The sequence below is a fragment of the Tyto alba genome, unplaced genomic scaffold (genome assembly GCF_018691265.1).
Source record: "Tyto alba isolate M040663 unplaced genomic scaffold, T.alba_DEE_v4.0 Super-Scaffold_41, whole genome shotgun sequence".
In the NCBI taxonomy this organism is placed as follows: Eukaryota; Metazoa; Chordata; class Aves; order Strigiformes; family Tytonidae; genus Tyto; species Tyto alba.
Window position 1 is genome coordinate 22,903,836 of NW_024881317.1, and position 13,176 is coordinate 22,917,011.

Genomic DNA, 13,176 nt, shown 5'->3' on the forward strand with positions numbered 1-13,176 from the left:
AGCGGGTGGCGGCGGGGGGGGGGTTGAGGCCGGCGGCGGGCGGTAACGACCAATGGGAGCGCGCGGTGGGGGCGTGGCGTGGCGGCGGGCGGCCAATGGGCGGGCGCCGGGGCGCCGCGAGGAGGTCGGGCGCGCGGGGCATGACGGCGCCGGGCAGCGCGGGGCCGCCGCGCAGGTACCGGAGGGGGGGGCCGCGGGGGGGGGGGGGGGGGTCCCGGGGTGGGGGGTCCGGTAACCAAAGGGGGGGGGGGTGGTGGTACCATGGAGGGGGCCGGCACCATGGAGGGGGCCGGCACCCCCGGTCCCGTCCCTGTGGGCCCCGGGGGCAGCCCTCGGCCTGTCCTCGGCCGGCTGCCGGCGGCGTCGCGCTCTGAGGAGGGCGCAGAAACACCGGGGCTCCTCACTGAGGGGACGGAGCGGGAGCGGGGGGGGGGGGGGCCCGGTGCCGGGGTCGGGGTCCCTCCGTGGCGTGGGACTCTTAGAGCGGCACCCGGTATAGAACCAGCGCCCCGGGAGCTGGGAGCGATCCTGGGAGCGGCGGGGCCTCGGCCCCGCGGTTCCCGGGACTCTGTGTGTGTGTGTGGGGGGGAACCCCAGGGGGGCACCGGGCGTGTGTGTGTGTGTGTGTGTGTGTGTACATACACACACACACGCGCGCGCGCGGCTCCGGCTCTCCCTCCTCTCCTTGACCTCCCGCCTCTCTCCTGACAGCGCCGCTCGGCACCGGCCGTTCCCCTCCAGCATCCCCGGCGGTGGCTCCGCTCCAGCACCCGACACACGGGATTGAAATGACCTTGAGAGCCGGGAACAAGGGCAGCTCGCCGGATCCCGCCCGGGCTCGCTCGGGCCGAGCCAGCCCAGCTGCAAGTGCCTCCCTCCAGCTCTGATCCCCGTTTTTTTTTTTTTTGTTTTTTTTTTTTTTTCTCTTGGGAGGCGAAATCCCTGGCTCTCGCTCTCTCCTGCCTCCACCGCATGCTTCGCCCTCGTTTGCGCCAGCGGCGGGGAAGTCATCCAGCGTAAATCAAACGCTGCCGGAGGGGCTCCCGCCGGACCGTTTCCAGGCCGGATCCCAGCGCCGCGTAAGGGAAGGGAGATGCCGATCCGGGGGGGAGGGAGAAACCCCGGGTTTCGCCTGGCAGCCCGGGAGGTGGGTTGGGGGATGGGGGGGGCTCTGGGAATGGGATCGGTGGGCTGGGGGTCCGGCAAAGTTTTCCTTTTGCTGGGAACTCCTGCGCCTGCCTGCTCTGCCTCGGCTCAGGGCTCAGCGCTCCCACTGTACTTGCTCCACTTGGGATGGTGGTTTTCCCGCAGGAGCAGCTTCCTGCTAAAAAATTTCCTGGAGGAGGGCGATGGCGTGAGCCGCTAGAAAGTGTTTTTCTCCCTGTGCCGGCGCTGGAAGCGGCTCTTGGCAGGGACACCTCCCCGTCAGCTCTGCGTGGAGCCCAACCTTATCTTACCATGTGCTCCCTGACCCCGGATCTCTGTTCCTGCTGCACCTGGGGACCGGGACGGAGCGAGTTCTGGAGAGGGGAGATGAGGCAGCCGCTGTGGTGTCTCCGCTGAGGCCGAGGATGCTCCTTGCAGCCCCCAACCCCTCTCTGGAGCAGCCAGGGCTGTGCCTGGGACCGTCTGACCGGGGACTTGTCCCTGCTGGTGACCGTAAGAAGTAGAAAACCAGGACAGGGACTAAGCATTAGCACTTCCAAGTGCTCTCCAGCCTCTGGCTCTCCTCGGTTTAGGGGATTTCTGTGTGTTTGGTGACCTCGGGGGGGTGTTTCTCAATGCCCTCACCTCAAGCCTCTCCCCGTCCCTTGTGCGGTGCCCCTTGGCGTCAGCCCCGCTTAGGGCTAAATCCGCTCGCCCGGATTAAGCGCTGCAACCGCTTGGGGATTTAAGGGATGACGTGGGGGAAGCTGGAGCGGGCTGAGCTCTGGAGAGGGAGGCTCCAGAGCGGGTCAGAGCCCCTTTTCCAGCACAAGTTCTGGCCTCAGGGCAGCACGGCATCACCTGGCAGAGGGTGTTTGTGGCGCGGGGCTGCTCGTCCCAAAGGTACAGAGTGCCTGAGAAATCAGGCAGGGAAAAAGCCTTTTGGTGCGATGCCAAGGGATGTTACTTTGGTGCTTCTTGTCAGTAGTTTCCCTTCGCTTATAGATACACCCTTTGACCCGAGCTTCTCCTAAAAAAACCCCACAACCTCGGTGTGTTCGTCATGCTGGGGGTGGGCAGCTCGTTGACTTTGCAAACGCCGGCTGCGGGGATCCGAGAGCTGGTTCCCACAGCGCCGGTGACTCGTGTAGGGTTTTCCTGCGGCCCCGCATGGATGCTGCGTCTTTGGGGAGCGTCCCCCGTGCCTCCGGCCGGGATTCAGCCTGGCTCCATCGCATCAGGACAGTGTTTCAGTTGGGCCCCCGAGGCTGCGGGGACACTGGGGCTCATGGGGTTTCGACTCTCGGGCTGTTCGGGCAGGGCTGTCAGGGTGTGGCACCCCCGCCCTGGATCTCCTTGACTCTGTGGGGGATTATTTAGATGAGTTTCCCTTGGGGTGAGCCCCTCGGAGGGGGAGCAGGGGGGTGTCTAGGCGGTGAAAAAGCCCCTCTCCGTATGTAGGGAGCAGCTGGGCACGGCTTATCCGCCTGGGCTCTGCGGCACTGCCACGGCATCATCCCTGCGGACACCGGGATGCGCTCCAGCTCCGCGCTCGTCCCGCTCGCTGCGTCCTGCCTGTCCCCACCTGCTCCGGTATCACCCCCTGCCCGCTGAGCCGAGCTCTTTTCCCTTCAATCATTCCCAATCCGTAGGTCCGGCGGCTGTTTGCATCGCTGCTCCGGCATCGATCCCTTGGGATCGCGCTCCGCTTTGGCTCTCGGTGCCAGCGGCGCCGTGGCACGGCAATCTCCGGTTGCGGTGTGCCGAGGGCGGAAGCGTCACCTTTCTGGCCTGCCGGGTGATAACCTTCCCTGGGAGCGTGTTTACTTTACCTGTTGTGGCTGATAAGAACCTCTGATAAAACACATGATAGTAAATAACAGGCTTTAACGAGACGGGAGCGATTAAAGGAGGGAGGCGGTGTCCTCCTCTGCCCTGGGAGGATGGTGCTTTGCTGACCTGGAGGGGCAGACCCTGGCCCTTGCTGGCTGAAATCTCCATCACCCCAGGGAGTTTTGCAGACTGTGATTTTTTTTTTTTTTTTTTCCCCCACCCCAATCTCCATCTTTTTGCGGAGGAGAGGCTTGGCTTTGCAGGGTGTTATCTGAGGCAGCAGCGGGGGAGCCGCTGCTCCTTGGCCACTCGGTTGCGAGCACCAGGGAGTTCCCGGCAAGAAATGCCCTTTTTTTTCCCTCCATGTGACTTGAGAAAGAGCAGAAATATTCTTGCTGGCCTTGAGTGGCAGAGATAGTAACGTCTCTGTGCAGACTGGGGTGGAAGGGAACAGAATTACGGCTCCAAAACTCATCTCTTCCCTCTTTTCCTCCCCTTCAGGGGCTAACGGGCTTCTCCTTGCAGCGCCAAGCCGATGCATGAAAAAGCAGCTCCCCTGAAGAGCCCCGAGCCCATGCACGGCCGTGAGAAACTGGAGGCATCCCACAAGGAGAAGAGTTTGGATTCCCTCGACGGCAGGTGAGGGGCAGCATCCCAGGGTCTACAGTCAAGTATTTACTCTTTTTTTCCTCCGTGGCGACCTCCTGCAGCATCCCCGCCACCTCCGAATGCAACCCACCAACTAGGGGGTGGGCACAGGGGGTCCCCTCTTTGTTTTCCCTCTCAAATATTGGGTCTATAAAAGCAGGGAGGGGAGAGGGGTCTGGGGAAGGGGACTGGTATTCCCGCTGCGGAAGTTGTTGGGAGGATTTCACTGCCTCTGTGGCTTCTCCCTTCACCTTGCCTGTGTGGTGGATGTGGACGGATGCCCCTGGCACGGCCAAAGCCGACTCCGTTCTCCTGCCCGGGTGTATTCTCCAAATTCCTATTAGTGCTTTCCCTGAGGAAACCAGCTCCTAACCTGTCCCAGGCTCCTTCCCCCAGCGCTGGGGTGCGTTTTGGGCACAGACCCCCCGGTGCTGGGGCCTCCCATCAGCCCGATCCCAGACAGAGACCAGCTGCCTTTTAACCTCAGCAATGCCCAGCGGTGTGATAAATCACCGAGATATCCAAAATGTGGCTTTCTGGGGTCTCTCTTCAGTCCTCTATGTCTTGTTGTGTCTCCCTGCGGCGTGTTTCAGGCAGCAGGTGGGAGACCCGGGGCTCTTCACTTACCCGATTATTGTTTTTTTTTCCTTCCAGCCTCCACCTGAACGAAGCCCTGAAGGATGAAGACATCAAGAAATGCCACCGGGAAGTGGTAAGTCTTTGGCTTCGTGAGCGAACGGGCTGGTTCGTCGTAGCGCGGCTCTGGCCGTTTGCCACGGAGGAGCCCGCCGGGCTCTGCACTGTGGGCTGTGGGAGCTGGGGGCGAAGCCGCGGCCGCTCCCGGTGCAGGGCAGAGGCTCCTGCCTGCTTTTTCAGGGGAGCCACCGATGGTTTCGTGTGGCCTGTGACCTGCCTTGCAAACGCTTTTGGGATTTTCCATCCAGAGCAAAGGAGAAAGTGGAAATCTTGACTGCGAGCAGCTCGGTTCCCATCCGTTTGAACATTTCTGGTTGTTCAAACTGTGCCCAAAGTAGAGCTTTTCAGTCCATCTACAAACAAGAGATGCTCTGGAAGAGGAAGGAGCGGAAGGAGGAGGCATTTTGCTTTTCCCCGTGAAAAAGATGGGAGGAAAAATCCCCATTTTTCTGATTATTCAGAAGCATCTAGAAGGGTTACTAAACAGCACCGGGTTTGTGCTGGGGCCAGGGGGTATTGACCTGTGGGTCCAGACAGCCCCAGGGTGGCTCGGGTGCGATGCCACAGTCCCCTCTGTGCCCCCCCGAAACGTCCCCACTGGCGCCTGCCGGCATCCCGCCGTCTCTCCGGGGGGTGTCTAAGCCAACCCCAGGTGTTGCTGAGCCTCGATCCTCTTAGGGCCCAGCTCCTCCGGTGACAAGGTGCGCGGAGCAAAGGTGACCTTGTCACTGCGGGCAGGAGGGCTCTGCCTGCGCTGCTGCCTGCAAACCGGCCTCGCTGCCCCGGCGCCCTTCCAGCTGTGCTGGACCTCAGGTGAAGCATCTCAACCTTTGGGTTTTGGGGGGAAGCCACGGCCCTGGGGGGCACCCCGAGGTCCGGGGCGCTGCCTCCTCTGGGGCAGGGGGCACAAATCTGCCTGCGCTGCCTTTAAAGGACTAATTGAGCAGGTTTAATGCAAAGCGCTGACCTGCTTTGGAGCCTTTGACTTATATACAGAATTATTTAAGGGCGAACCCGCTGAGCCTCCCTCCGTGGCTGCTGGCAGGCTTGGAAGAGGCACCAGGAATATAAATAGCTGGATGGTGCGGTGAGATGGGTGCGAAGCAAGTGTTGTCACCGTGCCCCGAATAAGGGAAGAGCTCGAGGAGGAGGAGGAGGAGAGAAACCGCTGGGCAAAATAAATTGCCAGCGGACGAGCCCGGGAGAAAACCGGCTCCTCGCAGAGGCTCAGCAGCCTCCTTTGATATTGGGGGAAATGTTTATCTGGGAGGATGGCACAGCGTTTGCTGGGTGCTGGGTCATCTGACCCTCCTCCAGCCCTTCGGCTCCGCTGTCCCCAGCCTGGTGGGACCCCGCTGCGCCGGTCCCGGGTGCGGAGAGAGGGAGGGTTTTTTGCAGGAGGGTGTTTTTTTGTTTTGTTTTGGTTTTTTTTTTTTTTGGGTCTCCTTATCATCAAGGTCACTGGATAACTTTGCTCTGCTTATTTTCAGGCCGCTAGCAAGTACAACTCCCAGTACCACAAGCTGTTCAAGGACATCCCGACGGAGGAGAGCGTGCTGAAAGGTGGGTGGCGTGGCGAGGGACCGGCACGGGGGCGGCAGGAGCCGGCACACTGCCTGCCATGCCCCTCTCTCTGCCTTGCAGTTTGCTCCTGCGCGCTCCAGAGAGACATCCTGATCCAGGGAAGGCTTTACATCTCTCCCAACTGGCTCTGCTTCTATGCTAACCTTTTCGGGAAGGACATCAAGGTAACGGGGGGGGGGGGCCAGGTCACCCCGGTCCTGTAGGGCTCGTAGCCCAGGCTGAACCCCTCCCACACCCAAATACCACCAAAATCGCTGTCAGAAGCCTCCGGTGCGAAGGGGAGCTTCCCCCTCCGATCACCTGCGGCATCCGCCTGGGGAAACCAAATATTGGTTTGGTTTAAAATTCCCTGATGCAAAACCTCCTACAAGCCGCAACAGTGTTTGAAGGCAGATCAAAGGTTTCGGGGGCGGGGGGGGGAGGGATGAGATTTGAATCTCTCTTGGCTTTTCTTCTTGATTTACAATCTGATGTTTCCCCGTTAGTCTTGTGACTGATGGGGGATCTTGCGGGGAGACGACTTCCTTTAAAACTGGGCTGAAGAACTGAATTATTTATATCAGCCACTTTAAACAAATGGCTGATGGAAGTACGGGGTTTCAATGAAGTTATCCTGCCATAAATTACATCCTGCCTTATTTTTAGCTCTCCGCAGGCTTGCAGGGGGGCTCTTGTGATGGGGCTTAGAGAGGCTGGACGATGCTTTCCCTGTGTCCTCGTTGTTTTGACCGAGTAGAAAAGCACCTCTGAGCCCAGATTAATGCAGGGGGGATGCTGCGACCTTTAATAAAAACCAAGTTGTCCCTGGGGAGCGCCGGAGCCCCGCGTCGCCGCTCTGCTCGGGGCACGATCACGATGCGTGTTAAATCTCCGCCTTGCAAAAGGAACTCCCCGAGCCCGTGCCGTGCTCGTCCCTGCCCGGCCCCGTGTCTTTCTGCCCTCCAGGTTGTGATCCCGGTGGTGTCCGTACAACTGATAAAAAAGCACAAGACTGCTCGGCTGCTGCCCAACGGCTTGGCCATCACCACCAACGCCAGCAGAAAGGTAACGCCAGCGCTTCGAGCATCGGTAGCCGGCCTCGCCGCGGCCGGGGATGCCCTGGTCCGAGCCGGCGGGGATTTCGGAGCGGGGAACAAAACGATTCCCGTCCCCGGCTGAAAGCGCAGCGCTGCTCTCCGTGCTGGCCGCCTGCCAGGGCAAACACCGCGGCTTTGCTTGTGTTTCTGAATTTCACTTTGTTTCTGGGTGAAGCAAAGCCCAAGTGAATTTCAGCCGAGCCTGACAAATCCCAGCCAGGCTCTAATAAAAACTTTAAACTCCTCAGACGCAAGCAGGGGAAGGGTTTGGGCCGGCATTCAACCCGAGCTGGCAGAAAACTTGGTTAAGGGGCTGAATTTCCAGCTTTTAAATCCTGTTGGGTGTTGTCGGCCGCAGTGAGCTGACGTAGTCCTGCTCGGTGCCTCCGAGCCCTCGCCTGCCCGGGGGCTGCTGGCAGCAGCGTGCGCTGCCCACACCCTGCCAGGGGGGGGGGTCACTGCTGTGAGATTTTGGGCAGTGGGGTGGCACAAGGCAGGATTTAGGCATTCGAAACGATCTGGTTGTAAGGCTGCTTTGCACATCGCGTGGGCTCTGCACCGGGCAAGGCGAGCGCTGCCCCGTGTCCGCTTGCGCCGATCTGTGGGGAGATTTTTCCGTCGCTCCCGGCCCCGTTTGCTGCCGCATCCCTCTGGGCTGAGCACGGGAGGCCCCAGGGGAATGGCAGCCCAGCGAAACGCCCCAAAAAAAATCTGGTCCAGCTTTTAGCAGGCTGCAGAAAATAACAGCAGGGAAAGTCTGCAGGGAGATGCCTGCAGCGGGGACGCAGCGCCCGAAGGAGGGGAGATTCAAGGGCAGGATGTCTCTGCCTGTAGAGAACTGGGCCCGGGGTGGATGGGATCGCTCCCACCAGCTTCTTTCTTTCTCTCGCAGTACATCTTCGTGTCCCTCATCTCCCGCGACAGCGTCTACGATGTCCTGAGGAGAGTCTGCACGCACCTGCAGGTACCCTCCGCCCCGCACCCGCTGGCGTTTCGCGGGGCTCTGCGCTCTCCCCTTGGGCTGCGTTTCAGGGAGCAGAGCTCTTCGCCGCCGAGGCTTCGGAGCCGCTCCCAAAGGCCCCCTCCGTGCCCTGCCGCCTCTTCCCAGCCTCCTCGCTCCGCAGCAAGGGATGGGGAGAAGGGCAGGAGCCGTGCCCCGGGCACGTCCTGTCCCCGTGAGCAACCGCTGGCCTTTTCTGGGACACGGATGACGGAAGCAGAGCCTGGAGTTTCTGCTCTCTCCCAGGGCGTGTATATGAATTATTTATAATCTGGTAGTAATACTAGTTCTGCCACTCCGCACATCGCTGCGTTTTCCCCAGATCTAAAGTTTTAAAGGGAGGAGAAATGGTACGGAGTCAAAAAAAATTTGAATTAAGAAGTCAAAGTGGGGAAGACATCCATCAGCCCTCGAGCTGGAGAGGCCGCCTGTGGGGACCTCTTCTTCCCTGCCTTTGAAGCACGTGGGAAGCGGTGCCGGAGCCCTTCCTCACCCAGAAGGGGCGGCAATTCGGGTGACTCAGCCTCATGGCCCAACTGGGGAATTTATTCTTTGAAATGTGCTGGGCTCTGCCCAGATAGTCCCTTTATTTTCCCCCCCGATGGTTTATCCCTTCTGCTGGGAGCCGAGGCTGGCACAGGAGCCATGGCCCCACAGGGTTTTTGGTGATGGGAAGCAGTGATGCGGTGCCTCGTCCTCTGCTGGACGCTCTTCTTTGTCCCCCAAATCCCCGTGCTTGCAGGTTTTAAGCAGCTGCTCTTCATAGACTCACCAGAAACATCAAAATTCGATTTTCTGGCTCGGTTGAAGCAGGGAGGTGCGGCACCCGTAATGCCCGTTTTTTTCTCCCCTCCAGGTTTCAAGTAAGAAGAGCTTGAGTTTGAAGGAGCTGACGGAGGAGCCCGATGCCGTGTCGCTGGTGAGGGTGGGGGCAGCTCTGGGAGTGGGCAGGACCCCCGTGAACGCGCGCTGTGGGCAGGGGAAGCGTCTGCCTGGCCCCCTTGGTGGGTTTAATGCCTTCCCGGCGTGCTGGGCTTCGGCCGGAGGCCGCTGGCAGGGCGCAGAGCCAGTCCTCTCCCCTTGCTGCTGACAAAGGTCATGCGAGGATGTGGCCGTCACCTTCCTAGCTCATCCTCTGGGACCCTCATACCCTGATTTGGCAGAAATGGAGGGGTCAAGAGGACGTTTTGGCCAGTCTGCGGCTGAGCACAAGCTGATGACTCGGCCGGTTGGTCTCGGGGGCTCCATTTATAGATGGCGAGTCTTCAGAGCGACGTGGAAAACGCCGCCGCTCTGCTCCCGCCGGCTGATGCTGTTTGCAGCTGTGCGCACGGCTAACGGGCTGGAAATGCGGTTGAATTATCCAGAAACGCCCTGGGATGAGTGGGACAGCTTGTAGCCGGGAGGCCGGAGGGGGGAAACCACCTGCTGAACCGCGGTGTCACCGAGGAGGGGGCAGGAGGGACCGCGTCCTGCCGCCTGTGGAGCTCTGCCCGCGTCCCTGGCCGGCAGGATGCGTCCTCTCCGTGAAACGTGGATGGCCCGTCCCTGTCTCTGCTCCCTCGTGAAGCTGTTGGTGCTGTGGCCGTGCTGGGCTGCACAGGGACCCTGAGCGGGGTGTCCTCCTCCATGGGCCGGTGGCCCCGTGCCTCGGGCTGGATGCAGGTGACACCTGGGGTGGCCCTTGTGGGACAAGTGGGATGTCCCCCCGGTCTGGTGGCATCCCAGGGGTTGAAGGTTATTTTTCAAGGGCTGGATCGGGAACGATCCAGGCTGGCAGCATCTCCTGATGCTCCCGAGGGATGTGGCCCTTCAGCAGCTCCAGCCCCGGGGATTCTCTGGTGGGGGACCCCCCCTCCACGCCAGCTGCCACCCCGCTTGATCCGGTGCCTTTCCGGGGCGCGCTGGGGCGGGGATGCTGAGCCACAGGCTGGGTGGGTGAGGAAGATGACGGGCGACCACACTGAGCTTCAAACCAAGGGGCGAAGGAGGCAGCGATCGGTATTGAGGGCGGACGTGGGGTGCGTGGGCAGGTCCTTCCTGTGGCAGCAGCAACCTGCGTCCCCACGGGGCCCTCGTGGAGGACCAGCTCCCCTTTAGGGTGAGGTTTTGGATGTGCTGGTGCTGGATGGAGACGCCGTAAGATTCCAGCGTGGATCTGGCCCTGCCACGTCCTCGGCGTGGCCGGTTTCGCGGGAGAATCGGCTGCGGGCGGCGCGGCTCAGCCGGGGCTGTTCCTGCAGGAGGTGATCGTCCCTGAGGGCAAGTGGAGGAAGGTGTCACCCGCCTCGCTGTCGCTGTCACTGCCGGACACCGACTACCAGTGCATCCACCGGACCTCTGTCAGCAGCCTGAGCGCCAAGGAGGGCTCCTTCACTTCTGAGGAGCCCCTGGTTTCGGGTGAGGGCTGCGTCCTGACACAGCGACACGGGTTTGTGCCCTGCCCCACGCGTGGTGCTGGGCCTAAACCCCCATAAATACGCGTTCGTCCTTCATCCGCTCTCGGGGAGGGGATTTCTGCCTTGTGGACAAGCAGGCTCGAGGCTGGGAGTTGCTGGGGGGGGGGGATCCTGGGGATGTGATGGGGTCTGAGCCCTCAGCGTGCGCCTGTAACGCCGTGCAGGCAGCATTAGCCCACGAGGGAGGGGTGTTTGATGCTTGAAGGCTCCCAGCTGCCGATCACGAGCCTCTGCTCATCACGGCCGTGCCGCTGACTCTGGACTTGCATTTCAGAGAGTGCAATAAACACCGAGGAGGAGCTGGAGGAGGTGGAGCAGAGCTGCGTGGCGGAGCTGAGACCTTCCGACTACCAGCTCCTGAAGATCTTCATCGTGCTGTAAGTGTGCCGAGGGCGGCCGCGGCGCGGGGAGGCCGGGGGTAGGCGAGGAACGTCCGCCTCGACCACTGGCTGCTGAGCGCTTGTGCTTGTTCCTCTCCTCCCAGCATCTGCCTCCTGGTCGTGTCCTCCTCGTACCTGGCGTTTCGCATCTTCCGTCTGGAGCAGCAGCTCTGCTCTCTGAACCGGGACTACCTCTCCCGTGGGCACAGGAGGTGAGGGACCCTCAGGGACATTTTGGGGCAGGTGGGTTGGCAGCGTGAGCGCAGGACCCCGAGGGATGCGGTGCGAAGAGCAACGGCGCCGCTCCGTGACGTGTCGCAGGGATGCTCTGTCCCTCGTCCTGTGCCGGCCGCTGGGATGGCTGATGGCAGGCCCCGCAGTGCCGTCCCCGTGCGGTGGATGATCCCGTCAACCGCTGGGTTGAGCGCCTGGGGAGCACTCAGCTGTTCCCTCCGGCTTTCAGCCCTTGGAAAGCCATTTCCTTGCGGGTTGGGGGCTGGCTGCCCGGTTGCGGGAAGCACCGGGGATATCTCGGATGAGCTGGGCTGTGCCCTGGGGCTAACGCAACCGTGGGCTTCAGGAAGACACAGACAGGAGTGGGTTCCCCTCCTCGTGCCTCGGGCTGGGCTCTGGTGCCTCTGTGGCCGCTTACCCCGTGCTCTGCTTGCAGGTGACCGTGACCCCCAGCGCTGGCTGAGGACGGATGCCGAGATGGTGGCACCCTGCGGACAGACCCCGGTGCTGCGTCCTCCCGGCCGTGGCTGTTGCACGTGGCCCGGCTTTCCCTCGGCTGGTAAAATGGGACCAAGTATCTTCTCTCTTCCTACTGGCACTCGCTCCCGGCGGGACCACCCAGCTGGCTCATGGCCACCGGTGCCAACTCCCCCGTCCCACTGGAAACCCGTTTTCTCCCTGGGACGCCGCTGCGCCGTAGCACCGGACGATGGCTCGGGGCTGCCGAGCAGTTGGACTTCCCCTTAGGACTTGCTGCTAAAACGGGTGCGGTTTTTTATTCCAGACTTGGGTTTTTCTTGTGCAGAGATGACCTTAGGCTCACGAGGAACCCCCCCCCCCCCCAAAATCTGGATGAGTTGCTGCTGCTGCTCTGGGTGTGAAGCCTGGGCAGCGGCTCCGCGCTGAACCTCCCTGTTCATCCCCCTCTTGGTAACCCCAGGGCCGTCGCCTGAGGAGTGGCCCCAACCCCGGGGGTCTGCGGGGATGGGGAGAAAGGGGCCACCAGCCCTGTGGGGCATCATTTATCCCAGCACCCAAGGGTGGGGGTACAACCCAGGGCTCCCCCAGCTCTGCTGGGCTCCGTACCGGCCACCACTCCTTCTCTCCCGGAGCACCGGGCCATCTCGGGGTGCGTGTGTGTGTGTGTGTGTGTGTGTGTGTGTGTGTGTCCCCTGCAAAGCACTTTAGGGTCCCCCAGACCAGGTGTCCTCGCTGGGGACCGCACCTGGCAACGGTGCTGGACCCAAGGCTCCGTTAGCGCCACTCCCCTCGTTAAGGCGTCCCGAAAGGAGCCGGCGGCTGGCACCGCTGACCGGCCCGATCGCAGCGTGTCCGTGCCCTGCTTCGTGTTCTCCTCGTCACCGCGCGGAGCCGAGTGCTGCAGGATTTGTCCCGCAGGATTTGTCCCGCAGGATTTGTCCCGCAGCCTCCCCCCGGGGAGCACGCTGGGGCAGCAGGTGATATCTGTGTGATTCCTTTGGTTTTTCTTTCCTATTTTTTTGGGAACTACAAGTGCTGATGGGGCCAAATTCCCACTCCCTGAGGCAGAGCTCACTGTTCGCTCCGGCCTCGGAACGGCTTTTAAATGAAAATAAAACCAGGATTTTCTAGCACGTCCCTTGTCTGCTGCTGGCATCCTTGCGGCAGTGCCGGGCTGCCAGCCCCGAAATGGGGTACCCCAGAATCTGCGCTGTCCCGGTGCCCCTTCCCTGGCTGCGTCCTCAGCACGTGGATTAGGTGGGGACAGCCCTGTCCTGGCGTGGGCATGGGTGCCGTCGCTTTGTCCTCCCTTTTGGGCCAGCACTGGTGGAGCTGGGGATGCTCTGGGTGTGGGGAGGTTTTTTCACTAGATGGCAGCAGAGCCTGGGGGATGTGACACTCGAGCTGGTGGCAGGGCCACCCTGGGGACAGTGGGTGCCTAGGGAGGGTGCTGAGCTGCAGCCCCATCCTGCTGAGGTGGACAAGGTGAGCTTTCCTCCTCCTCCTCCTCCTCCTCCTCCTCCTCCTTCTCCTCCCTGAGCATCTGCCAGCCTGGCCCATGCAGCAAAACGCATGGAAATGAGTGAAATGCATAAAACCAGCCCAATTTGAAAGCCACAGCAGAGGGGGCGTTGGCTAAG

The 13,176-nt window shown here is 61.5% G+C and overlaps 1 protein-coding gene across 3 annotated transcripts; it reads left to right on the plus strand.

The window, feature by feature from the left end:
- Positions 1-101: 101 nt before the first annotated feature.
- Positions 102-12,669, plus strand: GRAMD2A (GRAM domain containing 2A). 3 transcript variants are annotated; one of them, XM_042804029.1, is made up of 13 exons: positions 102-175; positions 712-1,079; positions 3,481-3,618; positions 4,282-4,339; positions 5,814-5,886; positions 5,968-6,071; positions 6,853-6,951; positions 7,876-7,947; positions 8,840-8,902; positions 10,227-10,383; positions 10,717-10,819; positions 10,927-11,034; positions 11,493-12,669. In XM_042804029.1, exons 3-13 carry the CDS (start codon positions 3,515-3,517, stop codon positions 11,494-11,496), a joined length of 945 nt encoding a protein of 314 aa, XP_042659963.1. In that variant the 5' UTR covers positions 102-175; positions 712-1,079; positions 3,481-3,514; the 3' UTR covers positions 11,497-12,669. The 3 variants fall into 3 exon arrangements, with proteins under 3 accessions (XP_042659963.1, XP_032846158.2, XP_032846157.2); XM_032990266.2 differs by lacking the exon at positions 102-175 and having other exon boundaries at positions 271-1,079; positions 3,505-3,618; XM_032990267.2 differs by lacking the exons at positions 102-175; positions 11,493-12,669 and having other exon boundaries at positions 270-1,079; positions 10,927-11,038.
- The last annotated feature ends 507 nt before the right edge of the window (positions 12,670-13,176 follow it).

Coding starts and splice junctions, on each gene's coding strand:
- GRAMD2A (XM_042804029.1), top strand. CDS start 3,515: ATGCATGAAAAAGCAGCTCCCCTGAAGAGCCCCGAGCCCATGCACGGC. Junction 10,384..10,716: donor TGAGGAGCCCCTGGTTTCGG/GTGAGGGCTGCG, acceptor CTTGCATTTCAG/AGAGTGCAATAAACACCGAG. Junction 10,820..10,926: donor CTGAAGATCTTCATCGTGCT/GTAAGTGTGCCG, acceptor CTCTCCTCCCAG/CATCTGCCTCCTGGTCGTGT.